This window comes from Bactrocera dorsalis, chromosome 4 (genome assembly GCF_023373825.1).
Source record: "Bactrocera dorsalis isolate Fly_Bdor chromosome 4, ASM2337382v1, whole genome shotgun sequence".
Taxonomy (NCBI): domain Eukaryota; kingdom Metazoa; phylum Arthropoda; class Insecta; order Diptera; family Tephritidae; genus Bactrocera; species Bactrocera dorsalis.
The window spans coordinates 48,016,825-48,037,720 of record NC_064306.1 but is presented as its reverse complement, the minus strand read 5'-3'; the positions used below and the strand labels follow the sequence as shown (position 1 = coordinate 48,037,720).

Here is a 20,896-nt window from a genome sequence, read left to right as displayed (position 1 = left end):
TATATTCTGAAATCTATTGTTTGTAGGTGAATTTGAGTGCATCGCCACTTTGGAAGGCCATGAAAATGAAGTGAAAAGTGTAAGTTGGTCCCATTCAGGCAGCCTATTAGCTACGTGCTCGCGTGACAAATCAGTATGGATTTGGGAATTAGCCGGAGATGATGAATTTGATTGTGCTGCTGTGCTGAATTCACATACACAAGATGTGAAGCGTGTGGTATGGCATCCAAAGAAAGAGATTTTGGCTTCAGCTTCGTATGATAATACAATAAAAATGTACGCTGAAAACGCCGCAGACAACGACTGGTACAGTACTGCTACACTGGAATCACATACCAGTACAGTGTGGAGCATTGATTTCGATGCAGACGGTGAACGTTTGGTATCGTGTAGTGATGATAAAACATTAAAAATATGGCGCGCTTATCCACCGGGTAATGAGGAAGGCATTTTCACACCAGACAACGAGACGGTGTGGAAATGTGTTTGTACAATTTCTGGTGAGCATTCCAGAGTTATTTACGATGTTTCGTGGTGTAAAAAAACTGGTCTTATCGCTACTGCGTGTGGCGATGATGCAATACGCATATTTAAAGAAGATGCGAACTCACAGAAAAATGAGCCAACATTTTCAATGATCACATCAGAAGATAAGGCACACTTACAAGATGTGAATGCCGTTAAATGGAATCCTTCACAAGAAGGACAGTTAATTTCCTGTAGTGACGATGGTACAATAAAATTATGGAAATTCATAGAATAGATAGGTAAGAATTCAACGGTAATGACTACTTAGCTGCGCTTTATTACATTTTAGAAAAAATAAACGTATGTACATACATATGTACTTGAATGAAGAGAAATTAATTTGTTAGGAATATTCCTCTATGTCGGTGGCCTGCCTGTACAGAGCCGTACCCATGGATATATTTTCTATGTATGCGTACTAGTTCGGATGCAGTGGATTTTGTTCCTGGCCAGTTGTCTTGTTATGGTTATTAACTAGTTTCTCCTTACCTTTTAGTAGGAAGGAAGAAAAGCTAATAGGTCTGTAGGATTTGGTCAAAGACTAATCCCTACTTTCTATTTTCGGTATGAAGAAAAGTAGGGCATTCCTCCAATTTGTTTGGGATATAATCCGGGCAAGGCTTTGTTTGATTAGGAAAGTGTGCATTCAACAAAACTTTCGCCCTGTCCTCCAGGCTGGTTGTAAATGTGCGATCTGGCTGTCTAATTGTGAGTTTTATCTCTATACCTCCTTTGGCCATTCCTGACGATGTGTCTCTTGACGCTCCTTAATTCCTTGCTGTATTTAGAAGGCTTTCTCTATAGCCATTCCCTTCAGTGAATTTCCCTCTGTTAAAGGGTCTACGTATCGATTTCCTTAGTGTCGGCAGATTTTGGGACCCCACTCACACCGGCTGGGGAAAATAAATGACATTGCAATGTAAGCCCCTGCACCACGTCAAGGTGCCTGCTAATCGCAAATACAAAAGATTCTTTAAAACTTCATTCTGATTGTTTAGTTTGTATGGCAGCTATGGCTTTAGTGAACTGGTATCGGCTGCTTAGCTCTTCGTGAAAAAATTACAAGTGCACAATTTCAGAACGATATCTGCAAAGCTGAGCAAACTAGTTCTTATTTATATAGACAGACGGACATGGCTAAATAATTAACATTTATATATGCACATATTTATTTATATATAGGGTTCCGGACGTTTCATTTTGAGCGTTCCAAACTTCTTGGTAAACTTAATATACCCTGAGTGATAAAATTCACCTGTGTTCTACTGTATTGTCCGCTAACTGTAAATTACCGTGTGCTGTTATTACAACAGATGATAAGAAAAACAAGGGAAGAAGAAGCATAAACATTTGAGTGATCTGCCATTTTAAATTAAAATTATTACAGCTAAGTCATTCAAAAAGTGAATTTGTGATAATATTTGTAATTATACAATTTAAAAATGAGCAAATTCCTTGGAGCATACTTTACAAAGTATTAAAGATAGAATTTGGGGAAAATTTAATGCATTCGCCTCGTGCAGCGTGGACAAAACTATACGCAACAAATGTACCACGAAAACTACACGTTAGCTTCAATGGGACCACTACAATACGGTTTAAAACGTCAGGTATGCTAGTAAATTAATTTCAGCAACAAGTATGTTCTAAAATGTATTGTTTTTAGGTCCATTTTATTGCATCGCCACTTTGAAAGGCAGTGAAAAGTGTAAGTTGGTCCCATTCAGGCAGCCTATTAGCTACGTGCTCGTGTGACAATTAGGTATAGATTTGGGAATTAGCCGGAGATGAAGAATTTGATTGTGTCTCTGTGCTTAAATCCTACACACAAGATATGAAGTGCTAGGAATGACATCCAAAAACAGAAATTTTAGATTCAGCCAATAGACAATAGACAGACAATAATTGATGTTGCACTGTCATACTTGAGTTATATACCGGTACAGTGTGGAGCGTCGATTTGGATGCAGACGGAGAATGTTTGTTATCGTGTAGTGATGATATGATATTCAAAATATGGCGCGGTGTGGAAATGTGTTTGTAAAATTGCTGGTGACCATCGCAGAGCCATTTATTATGTTTCGCCGTGCAAAATAACTATACAATATAACAATAAAGTATGGAAGTTCATAGAATAGAAAGGTAAGAATTCAATACTATTTATCTTCGCTTTATTTCATTTTACAAAAAAATAAACGTTTGTACATTTGTACTTGAATGGAAAACTATTTTGTTAGAAATGGTTCGTGCAAAGTTTTGTAAAGTTTCGAAGCTTTTCTTGGACCCAAACCAATCACAAGAGATAATCGTTCTTCACTAGCGTTGATAAGATTTTCCAGTTTACCGAAATTCTGTAGGAGCGTTACAGCGTCAGTTTTGTTCACAGGCTTAATGTTAGTTAGCGCAGAAACGAGCTATAAATAGATATTATTTATAACAAATCTATCAGTAAGGGAAAGTAACCTTTTGATGTGGGCTCGATTCAACGCGTTCCATTATCCAATCTGGTGAACGTTTTTCGAATTGCTTGTAGGTCTCAATAATTTTACCTGCTTCTTCCGCACTCCATGCTAGCATGAGCGTTAAATCCGTCAAGAGTGTAATACGAGTCAGGTTTTTCAAAGCAGAATGCGGTTCCTGCAAACAATTATCATCCAATATTATGTTAGACTAAAAACATAATTGGTCACTTACTGGTGCATCGATATGAACCAAGAGTACACGTAATTCATATTGCTTGCCCAACTCTTTGAGTCGTTGGCATATATAGTCTGGATTTAGTGTGTGATATTTTAGAGATATATAAAGAATACATGAAGTGCGTCCCACTACATAATCTGGTATGATATCATCTCGAAACTCGATTGGAACATTCACGATGGACTTAAGTACTGGATTACCACGTTGTTTAGGATTTACTAGTATACAGTGTGGATTTGATGCAGTTTTTGGCAGCGGCACTGGCGGGGCAGCACTGATTTGTGCCGTTACGCCACTTGCTGTGGTGTTACTTGAGTTGTTTTGTGTTTTCTCGATTCTCGGTATTTTAGGTTCACTGGGAATTTCGATGGTTGCTAGCACATCATCAAAAGAGTCATCTGCACTGTCTCCGTCCATTTCAGTATTTTTTTGTATTAATTTCACCGGTATATACTTCCTTTCGGCATACGTTGGTAAAAATATGCAATTCTTGTTATTTGATTACTTGTAACAAAAAATAAGCTTTAGAATTAAGAGTGTACGATCATAATAGATGAATTTTAAACAACTTTTTGAAATCAATTAATTTTCAACTTTAAAAACAGTTGATCAGCTGATTTAAGAAACAGCTGACTTTTAATAATTCACGATAAATTGCTTTAACAAGTAACCCAACTAACACATTGTGTTCAAAATCTTATTAAAGTTATACTTTCATTAAAATATTTTTCACAATATAATTTTGAGTTGTAAAAAAATTATATAATAATAGAAAAAAGCATGCATCAGCTTCTTTGTAAAGTGTGGTCGGACGAAAGTATGCCCAATGATAGGAATTTAAGTGTGCTATGCCCCATCCACAAAGAGGGAGACCCCACAATCTGCGCCACCTACCGAAGGATAAGCCTCCTCAACATCGCGTATAAGGTCTATCGAGCGAATTGTGTGAAGGATTAAAGACCACAGTGTGACTTTAACCCTGGCAAATCAACAACTGACCAGATATTCACCATGCGCCAAATCTTGGAAAAGACCCGTGAAAGGAGAATCGTCGATTTCAAAGCTGCTTTCGACAGCACGAAAAGGAGCTGCCTTTATGCCGCGATGTCTGAATTTGGTATCCCCGCAAAACTAATACGGCTGTGAAAAATGACGTTGAGCAACACCAAAAGTTCCGTCAGAATCGGGAAGGACCTCTCCGACCCGTTCGATACCAAACGAGGTTTCAGACAAGGCGACTCCCTATCGTGCGACTATTTCAATCTGCTGCTGGAGAAAATTATTCGAGCTGCAGAACTGAATCGAGCAGGTACAATCTTTTATAAGAGTGTACAGCTGCTGGCGTACCACCCCGCGCCGTTAGTTCTGCTTTCTCCAGACTGGACAAGGAAGCAAACCAAATAGGTCTGGCAGTGAACGAGGGCAAGACGAAATATCTCCTGTGTCGTAGATAATTTCGTCTATCTTGGAACCAGCATTAACAGCACCAACAATGTCAGCCTGGAAATCCAACGCAGGATTACTCTTGCCAACAGGTGCTACTTCGGACTGAGTAGGCAATTGAGAAGCAAAGTCCTCTCTCGACGAACAAAAACTAAAACTCTATAAGTCAATTCCCGCCCTGCTATATGGTGCAGAGGCCAGGACGATGACAAAAACTATTTAGTCGACGTTGCGTGAGAAAAGTTCTGCGGAAGATTTATGGTCGTTTGCGCATTGGCCACAGCGAATATCGCATTCGATGGAACGATTAGCTATATGAGATATATGACGACATTGACATAGTTCAGCGAATTAAAAGACAGCGGCTACGCTGGCTAGGTCATGTTGTCCGAATGGACGAAAACACTCCAGCTCTGAAAGTATTCGACTCAGTACCCGCCGGGGGAAGCAGAGGAAGAGGAATACCTCCACTCTGTTGGAAGGACCAAGTGGAGAAGAACCTGGCTTCGCTTAGAATATCCAATTGGCGCCACGTAGCGAAAAGAAGAAATAACTTCGGCTATAATCGCGTAAGCGGTGTCTACGCCAATTAAGAAGAAGAAGTAGCTCTAAAATTTTACACCCCTCCTTTTCTTCCTTAGCAACTGCTCTCTTGCCGAAGCCGCCGATATCACTAGTACTTGTATTTTGCAAAGGTATCTTTACGAAATTTGTCACAGATTATTATCCAAGGCAATCTCCGAAGAATCTGATCACTGTAGCATATTGCTGCCTTACAAACTGGCCGATCAAACTCAAGTGCTTGTATGAAAAACTTTTTTAATTTGTAAAGGTGTCTTCACAAAATTTGTCATAGAATATTGTGCAAGACAAAGCTAAAATCTTCGAATATACTGCTCAGATTAGATTAATATAGCACATAGTTGCCATGCATACTGGGCCTTCACAAACAATATAAAAAATTGCCACGAGAAACGAGAGTGACCCTTGCGCATCTTCGTTCTTAATACTCTATCAGGTTAACTTCTACTTATCCATAATAAATCCGACTTATCCAATATAAGTCCTGCGTGCAATGAGTCTCCGCATGACACTGGCCACTTCTTTGCATGCTCCACCATCCCCACTCAACTGACACTCCTCACCCTTTGTCCGATCCCGTCGAAAGACCACGTTTCCTGGGTCTTCCGCTGGATGATGTCGATGACAGCTTAGCTAATCCCTACCATCCTAACGGGGACTAGGTACACGCTATAACAACAACAACAATATAAAAATGTTTCATACTCTATCTACATACATACATACATACATATGCTATAAGAAATCTATCTTGGAGGTGTATTATAGTTTCGGTGAAGCCGAAGTTAATATTTTTTCTAGTTTAACATAATTTTCCTATATAAGTATATATGTATGTACGTACATTATGTATATACTATTATTTACTTTTATTATGCACTAGTTCCAATTTTATTCATTTTTTATTCGTTTCAGCTGTCACGAAGTTCAATGACTCACACGTACATATCTATGCACTCGTTGCACTTACACTCGACCGTCATTGACCGAAAACCTGCCACAACCTACACACCCCACTTAGCGAGTCTAGTTTGAACACACGTCGAAACGATATTTGGAAAAAATTTGCATAAACTGGTGAGTGAAGAGACAACTTTACTTTTGTTTTTATTATGCTTTTCTATTGCTGTTGTTGTTGGTGTGGTTGTTGTTGAAACAATGTATGCATACGCCCTTGTGCTTGTAAGTTCGCCGGTGTTCATGCGCGGATGTGCACATTTTAACATTTTAACACCTATTATGAATGAAAACAAAGCGCGGCAATCAAATTTACAATCAGCTGCCCAGAGGGAAAACAAAACCGAAAATAAACTGCAACGAGCGGAAACTATTAAAAAGTTATGCAAAAACGGCGCTGCAATGCGTTTTTATGACAGTTAATTTTTGACTCATTATATTTGCCAGCAATATTTGTTTATGTCTGTTCCCGCAAGTGCAGACACGAACAAACATGCATACACATGTTACGTGAATGTGAAAGTGGCAAAGAGATTATATTTGAGGAGGGATTTCAAGCGTTTTACATGCATTTCATTTTCGGCTGGATTTGACAGCATTTGTAAGCGCATGTGCACATACACACCCACCCACCATATTTAATGCACATGTAACTGTATGTTTTTGGAAATGGCAAACGATTTTAAATGCAAATGAGGCAATTAGCTGAATGATTGTACCATATGTAGGAGAATGTGTGTTTGTGTGCGTGTTAAATCTGATTGCATGCATGTTTTTAGTCTGCTTTCAGCACATCTGAATTTAGCATATTCCATTTCATATAACATTACACATATAGTACATACATACATATACATAAATACAAATATATTTGTAGCTTCACAAAAATTCAATGGATACACTTGTTTAGTATTAAGATTTTTGATTTGACAAATATTTTTCAGAAAATCATTGATTGAAAATCGCTTATTTTCGGAAACGGAGTTAATCATCTGATCAAATTTGAATCGGACTGACAAAAAAAAATAAATATTCACGTATTTTAAGGGGCTACATTCAAGGGTTTCTTCGGTTAAAAAACAGGCTTCAACAACTTTTTTCTCATATACATAAAAATTGAAATATTTTATTAGATTTTTTAACCGTTACAAACATACACTACTAACTAAGAAATTAAATTTGAAAAATTTCGCGCCTGTCCATGTAACCCCTTAATACAAATATTTATTGTCCCCTGTTATATTCTTCGAATTAGGCTCCTTTTGAGCCAAAACAAACATTCAAAGCTTTAATCCAAGTTTTCGTATACTTCGTATACACATCGGCTGGGAAAGCATTCAGAAAATTTTGATAGTTTCAACTCATTTTAGAGCATATCCATAAACACTCGTCGCGTCACCAGTAATGATGTCTTTGATGAATGTAGGGTCCTCAGTTATGTTGTTTCGCCAATGACCTCCACTGCTCCGTTTGTATATCTACGCCTGTTTACGCCAATTTTCGATGACTCGTTGCAACATTTTGGCTATAGTGCGCTGAATATTGCCTTTAAGCTTCTCGTGCGTTCTGGTTGCTTGTCGTAAACCATTGATATACTTAACATACCACCATAGAAAATCGGAATGTGTTAAATCGCATTATCTCATCGGCAGCCATTTGACTGAACCATTTCTCGAAAGTAACGCAACGCTAAACTTTGCACGAAATGTGTTCATGTTTAAACGTGAAACATGAGGCGGAGTACCGTCTTGTTGGGAATAGAGATTGTCCGCGTCGGTTTCATGAAGTTTCGGAGTCAAAAATCGGTCAACATCGTTTCATATGGTTCGCTATTGATGTTAACCGCTTTTCCTGACCCATTTCGAAAAAAATAAGGCCTGATGATGCCGCCATTCTACCATCCGCATGTATTTTTGTTGATGTAATTGAATTTGACACAAATCCGTAAACAAACATGGCCGCCAAGAGCGGTCAAAATCACGCCATTCCTTTTGTTAGGCGTTCAAAATAATCGATTTTTTGTTAGTAATTTCGATTTTTTCAGCCATTCTGAAAAATAAATTTCTTCACAAAAAAACGATTTTTTGTTTGGGAAGCCGCCATTTTGACACAAATCAAAATTTTGATTTACGAGTATTTTATATTTATATTTTCCTTTGGGTTTTTGGATTTGAAATAATTTTGAGCAAAAATATCTTCCTCACCAACAGACACATTTTTTCGGAGGTCCTCCTGGAGATCGGCTACTGAATCAGGGGAATACAAAATTTTTATAACTGAACAGTGTTCAACCCAATTTCATAAAAAAACAATTCATTTCAGTACTTACTACATATATCTAGTAGGAGTTTTTCACAAATTTTCAGTTATATAGCTGAAGATAGTCTACAAAAGCAGTGGTGCGTTTTTATTGACCACAAGTGTATATTACAGTCATATACATTCACGAAGTGCCAACAACGCCAACATTCGTTTGTATTAAAAGACCACCCTAATGACGTATTCGCATACCATATCGAATTTCTAGCATGCTCGTAAGATTTCAATGGCTTAGGTATCCACATACTTAATATACATTTGTTTTTGTATTTATATATATTTATTTTTTGCCATAGTATATTTACAATAATGTACATATGTATGTATGTATGCCTAACAAATTGTTTTACTTACACACCTACATATGTAAATACATACTTTGTATAAATTCACTTCATATCATAACTATTTCATACAAGTAAATTCCATCCATTTAACACTCATTCGATTTAAATGCTCAGGTTAGAGCGATTGCTGATCATTACTGGTATTTTAATTATTAACATTGGTAAATAGCGGCGGGTACTGCGTCGAATACTTTCAGAGCTGGAGTGTTTTCGTCCATTCGGACAACATGACCTAGCCAGCGTAGCCGCTGTCTTTTAATTCGCTGAACTATGTCAATGTCGTCGTATATCTCGTACAGCTCATCGTTCCATCGTATGCGATATTCGCCGTGGCCAACGCGCAAAGGACCATAAATCTTTCGCAGAACTTTTCTCTCGAAAACTCGCAACGTCGACTCATCTGTTGTTGACATCGTCCAGGCCTCTGCACCATAAAGCAGGACGGGAATTATGAGTGACTTATAGAGTTTGGTTTTTGTTTGTCGGGAGAGGACTTTGCTTCTCAATTGCCTACTTAGTCCGAAGTAGCACCTGTTGGCAAGAGTTATCCTGCGTTGGATTTCTAGGCTGACATTGTTGGTGGTGTTTACGCTGGTTCCAAGATAGACGAAATTATCTACAACTTCAAAGTTATGACTGTCAACAGTGACGTGAGTGCCAAGTCGCGAGTGCGACGACTATTTGGTTGATGACAGGAGATATTTCGTTTTGTCCTCGTTCACCACCCATTTACTTCACTTCCCTATCCATTCTGGGGAAAGCAGAACTAAGGGCGCGGTTTTTAAAGCTAATGATATCAGTATCATCCGCATACGCCAGCAGTTGTACATTCTTGTAGAAGATAGTACCTTCTCTGTTTAGTTCTGCAGCTCGAATTATTTTCTCCAGAAGCAGGTTGAAAAAGTCGCACGATAGGGAATCGCCTTGTCTGAAACCTCGTTTGGTATCGAACGGCTCGGAGAGGTCCTTCCCGATCCTGACGGAGCTTTTGGTGTTGCTCAACGTCAGTTTAAACAGCCGTATTAGTTTTGCGGGGATACCAAATTCAGACATCGCGGCATAAAGGCAGCTCCTTTTCGTGCTGTCGAAAGCAGCTTTGAAATCGACGAATAGGTGGTGAGTGTCGATTCTCTTTTCACGGGTCTTTTCCAAGATTTGGCGCATGGTGAATATCTGGTCGGTTGTTGATTTACCAGGTCTGAAGCCACACTGATAAGGTCCAATCAGTTTGTTGACGGTGGGCTTTAATCTCTCACACAGTACGCTCGACAGAACCTTATATGCGATGTTGAGGAGGCTTATCCCACGGTAGTTGGCGCAGATTGTGGGGTCTCCTTTTTTATGGATTGGGCAGAGCACACTTAGATTCCAATCGTTGGGCATGCTTTCGTCCGACCATATTTTACAAAGAAGTTGATGCATGCTCCTTATCAGTTCTTCGCCGCCGTGTTTGAATAGCTCGGCCGGCAATCCATCGGCCCCTGCCGCTTTGTTGTTTTTCAGACGGGCAATTGCTATTCGAACTTCTTCATGATCGGGCAATGGAACGTCTGCTCCATCGTCATCGATTGGGGTATCGGGTTCGCCTTCTCCTGGTGTTGTGCGTTCACTGCCATTCAGCAGGCTGGAGAAGTGTTCCCTCCATAATTTAAGTATGCTCTGGGCATCGGTGGCTAGATCACCTTGGGGGGTTCTACAGGAGTATGCTCCGGTCTTGAAACCTTCTGTAAGCCGCCGCATTTTTTCGTAGAATTTTCGAGCATTACCCCTGTCGGCCAGCTTGTCAAGCTGCTCGTACTCACGCATTTCGGCCTCTTTCTTCTTCTGTCTGAAAATGCGTCTCGCTTCCCTCTTCAACTCTCGGTATCTATCCCATCCCGACTATTCACTGGAGTGTTTTTTTACGTGGCGGGTCCCAAACCCAGCGCACAACCCTATGCAGGGGATGTTTCGCCTTCTCACGTTAGCTCGCCTTCAAACGGATGTTCTTAGGCTACCCAGAGGATACTTGGTCAAAGACCGGAAGTCGTGAGCTGCTTGAGTCACATGTAAAAGAATCGTTTCTGGCCACTCCCAAGTGAATGGCAATCAGAGAACTTTCCTCACTTGCGTGAACTTCTACACATGACTCCATCCTCCATTATTAACATTGGGTAAATACCTGTTCAAGCGGTATGCACGCACACATTCCTTCGTAAATATTTAAATTTTGTAGTTGCAAATGCCGCAAATGGTTATGGCTATTGGATATCGTTAAATGCCATCGGCTATACAAGTCGTCATTCCAGCAATTACAAATAGACACATCCGCACGAACAACTACACATAAGTATGCGTGTGTGTGTATGTTTTTTTGAATTATTAATATAATTGCCCATCTACACATGTTTCACTTTCGTTCGTTGTTTACCATATTTCTTCGGCTACCGTTAAACGCGATTCACTTTTATCGCAATGCGTTTATTTTGCCATTATGCGCTCGCCTGCATGAATATATACGTATGTATGTATGTATATATGTATTTTCTACTATATAAGGTTCTGTGAGTTTGCATATTTGTTCAATTTCTGCTTTGCTGATTTGCTTTTTTCATTATCAGATAATTTTTGTGCATGACATTTGCATATATTTGATTTACGATTGTCTGACAGGTTGTTATGTTGTTGTAAATTCTGCCATAGAATATTTTATTTGCGAAAACAGAATGTGTTTATTTTTATGTAACATTGCGGCATATGTGCTGTAATAGCCGGGGGGCATGTAGGAAATTTTTGTATTTTTACTTTTTTCGGCTATTTTATGATCCGCCGGCAAATGTAAGATTGTTTGTGCTTTTTAGTTTATGTTGGTGATGTAGTGGTTGTTTTTTTTTTGTTCACATGTAATTTTATTAATGAAATTTTTATTTTATTTTCGCAAATTTCCTTGAAAAAAATCTGATCAAATTTGACCCGGACTTGTTTTTTGTTGACTTGTAATTAAATTATGAATATTTATTTTTGAGGAAATTTCATTAAAAAAATCGGATCAAATTTGACCCGGACTACCACAAAAAAATATTATTTTCTGTATTTTAATACAAATCTTTCTAATCACCTTTAAAATAGGCTACTTTTGAGCGAATATCAATGCTTAATCATGTTTTCGGTAGACTGGTTATAAACCTCAGTTGGGATGGTCTTCAGTGCTTTCAGTGAGTTTTGGTTTTCTAAGTTCCTTATATTTTTTGGAGCACCATTCGCTAGACAGTTGAATAATTTCGACGTCGCATTCATAAACTTACGCTTCGTAGTGCCTTTAGTGAATGCAGGGTCCTCAACTAGTTACATTATCAAGCATATCTACTACGATCTCTACTCGAAGTCGTTTTTGCAAAAGATTCACGGCTTCTCAGGTCCATAAGAGATGTTGCGCTTTTCTGGTATCCCTCTGTTACCAACAAGGCAATTTTCAAGCACTGCATCCTTAACTTTTTCGATTTTATCGGCCTCGTCGTCATTAATAGACTTGCATGAGCAGTTTTCGATGACCTCACACCTTCACTGAATGTTTTTTGCGAGGAAAATACTAGAGGCCGTGAGTAGTTACACTTTCCAAAGTACTTCTGCCATTCCTGGGGAAACACAAAATATCAATCAAACTTGTTGTTAAATTTTTTTCCATAATCAAGTCTTAAACGAACATAGAAAAGTTATACAATCTAGAAAGGTTTACGTGCGCAGTTTAATTAACTAGTCCGGGTCATATTTGATCACATGGCAAACTTTACTTGTAACTATGCAATTTTTACAATGCTTTTTCTTGTATACTTTTATAATTAAAATTAAGCAAAAAAATTAAGCCAGTCAAGTGCCAAGACCTATTTTAGACAATAGATTCCCGGGAAAAAACCCAAGAATTCCTTTTTTAGGCTTTATTGGCAGCAACTAAGCCTATTTTCGGAATCAACTTCTTCAAGAAGGCCTTGACGGGCAACAGTGATACGTGTAACTTATGCATTCGGAAACAAAACTGGTTCTTAATCTATACAAGACTTGCTTGTAACTCTTAAGTACTTTCTAGTAAATCTAAAGCATTTACTAGTAAGTCTTATGAGCTTTACATTAATTTTTTGGGGACTTATAAATAAAAGTATTTCATGCTAGACCTGACTATCTCGAATATTGCGGCAAATGAGATTTGCATTCGGCAATTTTTTTGAAGAGTGAAATTATTAAACAAAGAAGTTTTTTTAAATTTCGTGTGCGAAATCAAAATTCTGTTGCCAAAACGTGAATTAGTTCCAAAATCACTAAATTTTTTCGAAAAACAGCGTCACGTTAACGTCTGTGAAGCAATGCTTTCCGACTACCAGAATGTCATGAAACGTATTCTACGTATCTATGCTTTCGACCTAGAAAAAGCAATCGATCGGTCGAATATCGTGGCAAAGGTGAGTCGAAGCCGAAAAAACCACGCAAAGCAGGTAGAAATTTAGGTTATGTTGACAGTTTTCTTCGATTATCGAAATGTTGGGCACTCCGAATTCCTTCCGACTGGCCACACTGCCAACAAGAAACACTGTGTGTATTATGAGTCGTTTGTGCGTGAAGCTATTCATAAAACGAGACCGGAGTTATGGGCCGAAAACTCCTGATTTTTGCAGCACGATAATGATCGGTCGCATATTGCATTGATTTTTCATGAGTTTTTCGACAAAATTTTAACCAATATCGTGCGTACCATATTCGCCTAATTTAGTTCCGTGCGACTGCTTGCAATTCAGCAAACTCAAACGACCGCTCCGGGGAAACCATTTTGAGTCAATTGAAGACATTAAACGGGTATAACTAAGCGCATTGAAGGCTATTCCAGAAATTAACTCTAACAACTGTTTCGAGGATTAGAAAAATCGTTGGCACAAGTTTCTGGGGCCAAAGGGGGATTACGTTTAGAGAACGACAAAGTTTTAGAAGAATAATTAAGCATATTAAAGTTATGAATAAAGTCTTACTAATGATGAATGATCAGCGTGACAAGATGACACGATTTACGGGTGTCCACGGGTGTCTGATTCTCCGTCTATATAAATCCGAACTAGTCCATCAGTTTTTAAGATATCGATCTGAAATTTCGCACATCTTCATTTCTCCTCGATCAGCTTCTCAAATGTTGGAATCTCCGATATCAGACTACTATAGCATATAGCTGTCATACAAACTGACTAAAAAAATTAAGTTTTTGTATGTGAAACTTTTTTACATATTTGTAAGTTATGTGGCAAAGATTATTTTCCAAAACTACGCCAAAATCGCGGAACATATTATTTATATCGACTAATATAGTATATAGCTGTCATAAAATTCATCCGATCCAAATCAAGAAGTTTTTCTACCCTTTATGTCACAAGAATCTATAATAATGGCATTTGGGTTAGATTATTATAGCCTCGATCGAAGTTAAACAACATACAAAATTAAGTTTACAGTTATTATTTTTTGTATAAATAACAGCTTTCCTACTGGTTTGTTAATTACAGTGTCACTGACAACTCAAACAAGTCCGCAACTAATTATGTAACAAAGCAAATAAAGAGCTAAAATGAATTCAAAATTCTCAAAGCAACAATATAAAGCAAAAACAAAAACCTTAAATACCTTACATATATACATAACTGACTTAACTGACATTAATGAAAATCGTAACGCGCTGTCAGACGCCTCTCACTTTTATTTGCGGCGAGCAATGCGGCGGCAGCAGCAGCAGCAACTATTTGCTTAGACATTACGAGCGCAAGTACTTATTGCCTCTATTTACAATTATATGTCTAGATACCCACTTGCTTGCATGTCTGTAGTAAAATGCCGCAATGCCATAATAATGGCCAACAAAACAAGCCAACGCGAGTTGAGTCTGGCGAAGTGAACCGCCAAACCGCGGCGTCTCAAATTTGCAAGCGCATGAAAACGATCGCGCCGCCGCTACAAGTTGTCCAAGTCGCGCGCCGTCAGCGATTCAGTTGTGCGCGAGCGTTTAAACCAGTTGGACGGACCAACTAAAATATCGTTTCGAAAATATTTTCATTTTCATTTCTATACAAACACACTCACATACTTATATAGCGAGCGTATTGTGTGTGGTTTATTTATTGCATTTTAGTTGTACAAAAACTTGAACCAAATCAAAATAAAATCAAAACACTAATTGTTTGCGTTTATAACAAGAGAAAGACACAATCACCAAAGCCATTCAATTGAAGGCAACTGGCAAACATATAAATAAACAAATAAATACCCAACAAATAATACAAATAAGCAGGAAACCTTCAGAATGACAACAAAAACGATTAGTTTCAACTACAAATTACCTTTTGTTTGGTTAGCTGTTGTATTGTTGTTGCTGTTGCAATGCTGCAACTGCGCACAAGGCACACCGATGCTCTACAAGAAGAATCCACAAGACAAATACGAAGCAGGTGATGTGTTAATGCGCTCTACGTTTCGGTGTTTTAATTGAGTGATTTCGAATCTGTTTTAACGTTTCAATCTAGTGATTTGTGGTCATGATTTTAGCCGCCAAATTTGGTTTGCTAATTTCAGTTAGTTTTGAAAATGCGAATGAAATGAGTATAGCTGCAGCTGAAAAGGCAATCTCGTTTGTTGAATGAAAGGACAGGGAAATATTGATCTAAAATCTTAATTTACTCCATAGCTGAGCATATTGGCTTTTTAAAAAAATAGGCAAAGTGATTTGTGTAAAAATGTAATGAAACAAAAGAATAGTAAAGTTATTGAAAACATGTATATACAAGCCAAAACGGCTTGCCCCTTAGTAGATCACGCCCCTTAGTAGATCACTAAGGGGCATGACAAATTTGACTGTAATTTTTTGCATGAGCTTCGAAGTTCGATAGTTAACCTAGATCCGATTCTAATTTTGTGTGGTCAACTTAATGCTGTCTCTCCAATTCGTTGATGTATTTTCGAGATCAAAAACTAATTCATCTGATCAAATTTGACTCGGATTGACAAACACCGGTTAGAAACAGCTTTTGCAATATCTATCGATTTTGTTTAGTTATATACCACCTGATCAATTTTCATGTATTTTAATACGTGTTCTTTATATTTTTCAAAATGAGCTTCTGAGCCAATACAATTCCTATTTTCCATACACTTGTAGAAGCTGGGCTGGCTTTCAGTGCTATCAGCAAATTTAATTTTTTTGGACATGTACTATGTCTAAGTCAAATTTGTTCAGTTATATAGTGTTTTCAGATTAGATTAGATTAGATAAGTAAGTGCACCGCGACCAATGATCTATTGTTCCCTCTCCTAAATCACAACGTCTCAACTAGCCACAACAAATTGATAAATTCTAATATACCGCTGGCTGCTATTGAGGTAATGTCAACCCTATTTGGAAACATGGATCCAAGGGCCTTAATTCTGGGCCTACAGACTGATGTTCAGACTCCAAGTCGCAGAACCGGCAATTCGCACAAGAAGCTAGGGCCGTGCTAAATAAGTGCTTCTTGAGCTGACAAGTAGTCTGAGTTTTTCCCATGGAAGGTTGATTACATATTTAAAGCTTCTGAAGTTGTAAGCACCCATTAGCGACTTGGCATGGCGCATGACTGGGAGTTGTTGCCAATTCTTCTCCCTACTCACTGCTCCATCATTGCGAAGCAGCTCCTTTATGGTGTAAGGACCAACGATGCAGCGGAGCGGGCAAACTCGTCAGCTAATTCATTTCCGGCTATACCTTTGTGACCTGGCGCCCGAATAAGGTTCACTCCTGCACCAATAGTGATTTGATCTCGTATGCAGAAATCTCTTTGAATGCCGCTGGGCTATCGCTTAGTATAGCTATAGGTTCATTGCGATAGCTGCGTTGAATTTTAACTCTACACATATCAAAGACTTCTGCTTGGAATATGCTCCGACAACAACCCATAGGTATGGAGAGATTTGTGCGTCGTCCTCCGTACCTTGCTCCAATTCCCTCCAACCTTTTCGAGCCGTCGGTGCGCTTCTTAATTGTTCTGTCCCTAAGAAATAGCTCGAGAGCGGAATGACTTCATTCTGCCTTACTGCTGAGGGTAACCTTAAACTTCCTGATGTAGAGCCAGTGGTATGACGCCATTTAGCTCATTCATATGTTGGGAAAAGATTAACTTACCTCTGCCAAACCCTTCTGCTGTCATTTGGAGTAGAGTGTGTTTGGCTACTTGATCGATTACTAAATATAGCGGGCTGAGTTCTAGCAAGACTTCAAGTGTCGCCGTCGGTGCAGCTTCGATAATTGAAGTCCTACCGACGTCTGCGATACTATCATGGCGTACAACCATCTGATAATCCTTGGCTTGCAACCTCAGGATTTACCAGCAAGCCGATTTCACACCATCAGTGCCTTCGTAGCTTTGACCATGCATAGTCAGATCAACGTGCTGCTTTCACCGCAGAGCGGAATCCGGAGTGAGATCAAGATATTTGACCATATTAGTCATTCTATCTCTCTGCCCCCGGGTGTTAGGCTTCTGCGGCCAGGCAGAGACCTGCGTCTTGTAAACGGGACGATGGTCGTTTTTAAGGGATTGACGTACGATATCGCAGAGTGGGTCATCAAATTTACCTCTGGCTATGATAACAATGTCGTCCGCATATCCTTGGCAGCGGATTTCATTGTTAGTTAGAAATGAAATGAATACTGGCTATACCACATGTAGAAAGTGTGAGGAAGTAAGCATAATAGAGACGGTACAATACCACGTCTGCTTCTTTCCGACCTTATCTAGAACTGGGCTTAGATATCTCAGTGCTTTACTGTTCCAAAAATAGATGAAGTATCAGAACCTGACCTAACCAAACCAATTAAACCAACCTCGATATCAAAAACTGCACTCCGAAGCTAGATTGAGATTTGTCATTGTCTTGTTAGTTTTTAGAAGAATATAGAAAGGGTTCTGTGTTTTAATTGCAAAGCTCAAATAAGAGAAGCAGCTGTTTGTGCGTCGCATTTTCAATATTTCTGGTGTTATTTCCATTAGAACTTAGTGAACAAAAGAATACATTTAGAAGAATGTGTTAGATTACTGATCCAACATTTGAGAATTTACGAAGACAGATTTACCCAAATTAAGTGTCTGAGAGTAATTACCACATGAAGATCTTTGGCCGGCTGAAAAGTTTTGTTTTGTAAACATTCCTTTAGTTTTCTTTCGAATTAAAAGCTCGCGAACTTAGTTATTTGTAGACCACAGATTCGATTTCGCTCTGCAAACACCAAGCACCAATTAATATCCACTCTCGCCTTATAATCACAACACTCGTTTTCAAGCAGATCTTGTACCCGTTTCCTCGACTGTCATCCCGCTAACAGTGCTCGAAGTCAGCTACGGTCTGGGCGGCAAACCCAGCGAGGAGTATAAGCAAGCCTATCTGAAGAAACTGCGCAAGAAGGTGCAACTCAAACAGCACTCAAAGCTGACACAACAACAACAACACGATGGCGATGATGCTGAATTAGCGGATCCCGATACGCTCATAACAAGTGAGTGTCAAAAGCGAAAGTGAATGAGAAACGGAAAACCATTGATAAAGTTATCGGCGGTAAAGTAAATTGCCTGCAGTTAACTCTGTAATCAAGTTCAGTTGTAAAATGTGAAGCGTCGCGCTCCCACTTTAGTGCACACTACAACATTGCTCTTGCATAACATTTGCCACGCACATAAAGTGCTAGTGTAGCACAGTATATGAGTGCGTATGACTCGCCGCCATGGCGTATGCGTGACATTCAAATGCCTACACTTGTGCAAACAGTTTGCAAGCCTACGCGCCACGCCTGCTCGTGATTGGCACACAAACAAAAAATACAAAGAAAAATTTGTAGAAATAAAAAAGTAGCAAATATAAAAATACTGATTACAAATAGTTGAAGTCAAGCGTTAGAAATGAATTAAATAAAGCAATAAGTCGCACTGCCGACGGCCTCAAGACAGAAGGTTAAACAGGTTTGCCGCAGTGGCTCTCCAAAATTGTTGTTGTGCCAATAAAATTTGGCGTAGGATGGCTTGAATTTATCTCTATTTGAGACGCCGGTTCTAGTATGCTGTTATTCGAATTGAAGTCTTTATGAACTTCACTCGCTTTGATTATCGGCGCTTTTTTATTTTATTTTTTTACGATTTTTATACCCTGAGTAGGATATAATAAATTTGGCAAGAAATTTGTATTAGACAAATGTAAACTTCGGAGAACATCAATTAAAATATACATGTATGTATGTATATATAAATGATCCATATGTTGAGTTGAGTCGATTAAGCCAAGTTCGTCTGTTTGTCTTCTGTTTGTAAATACGCGAACTAGCCACTCAGTTTTTGAGATATCGATCTGAAATTTCGCTCACGATATATTCTCACCAAGAAGCTGCTCATTTGTCGAAATCGCCGATATCGGTGCACTATAGCCTATAGCTGCCATACAAACTGACTGCACCGAATTAAGTTCTTCTAAGGAAAACTTTTTTATTTCATGAGATATCTTCATGATTTTAAATAGAGATTATTATCCAAGATAGCGGTACTATATCCGAACAAATTATTCAGACCGGACCATTATAGCATATAGCTGCCATACAAACTTATGGTTTCAAATCAAGTTCTTGTATAGAAAAATCTTTAATTTGACGAGATATCTACAGGAAATTTTCCGTGGATTATTCTCCTAGACTGCGGTATAAACTTTGAAAAAATTTCACGGATCGGAGCACTATAGCATATAGCTGCCATACAAACTCGCAGAGCAAAATCAAGATAAAGACTCTTTCATGCATTTTTATGCCCCTTTATGCTTTAAGAAATGCGCCTATGTAGGGTATATAGCTTCAGTGCAGCTGTAGTTAACGGTTTTTTATGATTTTTCTTGTTTTCTTATTATTTATTTTATTTGTCTTGCTCATAGAGTTTATGGCTTTGACGCTAAAGTTTGCACAAGTTGCATTTAAGCGCTTTCATTCTCTTTGTTAGTGTGTTTTTGTTTGTGCAAGTATGCGAGTGTGCGCTAGAAACTCGCTTTTCGGAGCCAACATGCTCTTTTCTTCTAATTCATTGATGGGTTTTTTTCGTTTTTCATATTCTGCTTTCGCAGTGGTTATACGCGCGCTACACTTTGACATATTTTTTTCGTACATTTTGCAGTAAAAAAGAAACATAACGACACCAATAAAGCCAAAGTCAAGGGCATCTAAAGCAATTGCAGATGACAACGATGACACGGCGGCAGCGAGCAACGAGCAGCGTTATACAGCATGGCGACGACATTAAAGTACATCAACAAAACACAATAATAATAACAAAAGGCCAAAACAGCGCAGGCAGCCGTGATGGCAGTGGGAAGATTTGAGAGTAAGCTTGCTAGCCAGCTATACCGAAGTGAGCACTTAGCTGATGAAGCGCAGCGTTTTAGATGGTGTATGCTGGTTGACTGGGTTTTTATTGGTTTACTTTTTTTGTTTTTTATTACTTTTTGTTATTTTTTTGTTATTTATTTATTAATTTTTTTTTTTCATAATTTTTTTGTTTTTATTTTTTCCCACTTTTTATTTATTTTTTTTTTGGAATTTTTATATTTTTAGTTTTTTTTAATTATTAATTTTTTGTTTTTAATTTTTATTTTTTTTTTTATTTTTTTATATATTTTTTTTTAATTTTTTTTCTATTTTTTAATTTTAATTTTTTTTTCTATTTTTAATTTTTTTATTTTTTATTTTGTATTTTATTTTTTCTTATTTGTTATATTTTTTCTGATATTTTGTTTGTGTTTTTTCCTTATTTTTTGTTCGTTTTTTCTTATTTTATTTTTTTACCTTTTGTGTGGGTGTTCCTCCATCTCTTAAGTGCATTGCTTGGTGGTTGTCTGTCGCGCAATCTGTTTTCAGCAGCCATCATCGATGATGTCACTAAGCTTCGACACCGTTCACGTTTGTGTTTGCGCGCTCAGTACATAAAAAATAATATTGCTTTTTGTTTTTGCCCCTC

The 20,896-nt window shown here is 38.2% G+C and overlaps 4 protein-coding genes across 5 annotated transcripts in view; 3 read left to right on the top strand and 1 right to left on the bottom strand.

Annotated features, from left to right (window-relative positions):
* The window catches only part of LOC105233437 (probable cytosolic iron-sulfur protein assembly protein Ciao1), a 390,892-nt gene extending 390,053 nt beyond the window's left edge, over positions 1–839 (top strand). For both annotated transcript variants that reach the window (XM_049455167.1, XM_011215525.4), the window contains one exon: positions 27–839. In XM_049455167.1, the coding sequence (XP_049311124.1) occupies positions 27–763 (737 nt within the window). In that variant the 3' untranslated portion in view covers positions 764–839. The remainder of the gene's footprint in view (positions 1–26) is intronic.
* Positions 840–1,790: 951 nt separating this feature from the next.
* LOC105233100 (glutamate receptor ionotropic, NMDA 2B) overlaps positions 1,791–20,896 on the top strand; it is a 250,271-nt gene continuing 231,165 nt past the window's right edge. Inside the window, exons 1-3 of the mRNA XM_049455162.1 lie at positions 1,791–2,138; positions 2,195–2,670; positions 6,169–6,330. The gene's annotated coding sequence lies outside the window, so the exon portion shown is untranslated. The remainder of the gene's footprint in view (positions 2,139–2,194; positions 2,671–6,168; positions 6,331–20,896) is intronic.
* Positions 2,678–3,816, bottom strand: LOC125778301 (DNA excision repair protein ERCC-1). Its single transcript, XM_049455169.1, has 3 exons — positions 3,223–3,816; positions 2,992–3,165; positions 2,678–2,942 (listed from the first exon to the last, which is right to left on the bottom strand). The coding sequence occupies exons 1-3, from the start codon at positions 3,643–3,645 to the stop codon at positions 2,754–2,756; spliced, it is 786 nt and encodes a 261-aa protein (XP_049311126.1). The 5' UTR covers positions 3,646–3,816; the 3' UTR covers positions 2,678–2,753.
* On the top strand, positions 14,825–20,848 carry LOC105233435 (uncharacterized). The gene is made up of 4 exons (XM_011215523.4): positions 14,825–15,331; positions 18,199–18,408; positions 20,057–20,329; positions 20,756–20,848. The coding sequence occupies exons 1-3, from the start codon at positions 15,187–15,189 to the stop codon at positions 20,104–20,106; spliced, it is 405 nt and encodes a 134-aa protein (XP_011213825.1). The 5' UTR covers positions 14,825–15,186; the 3' UTR covers positions 20,107–20,329; positions 20,756–20,848.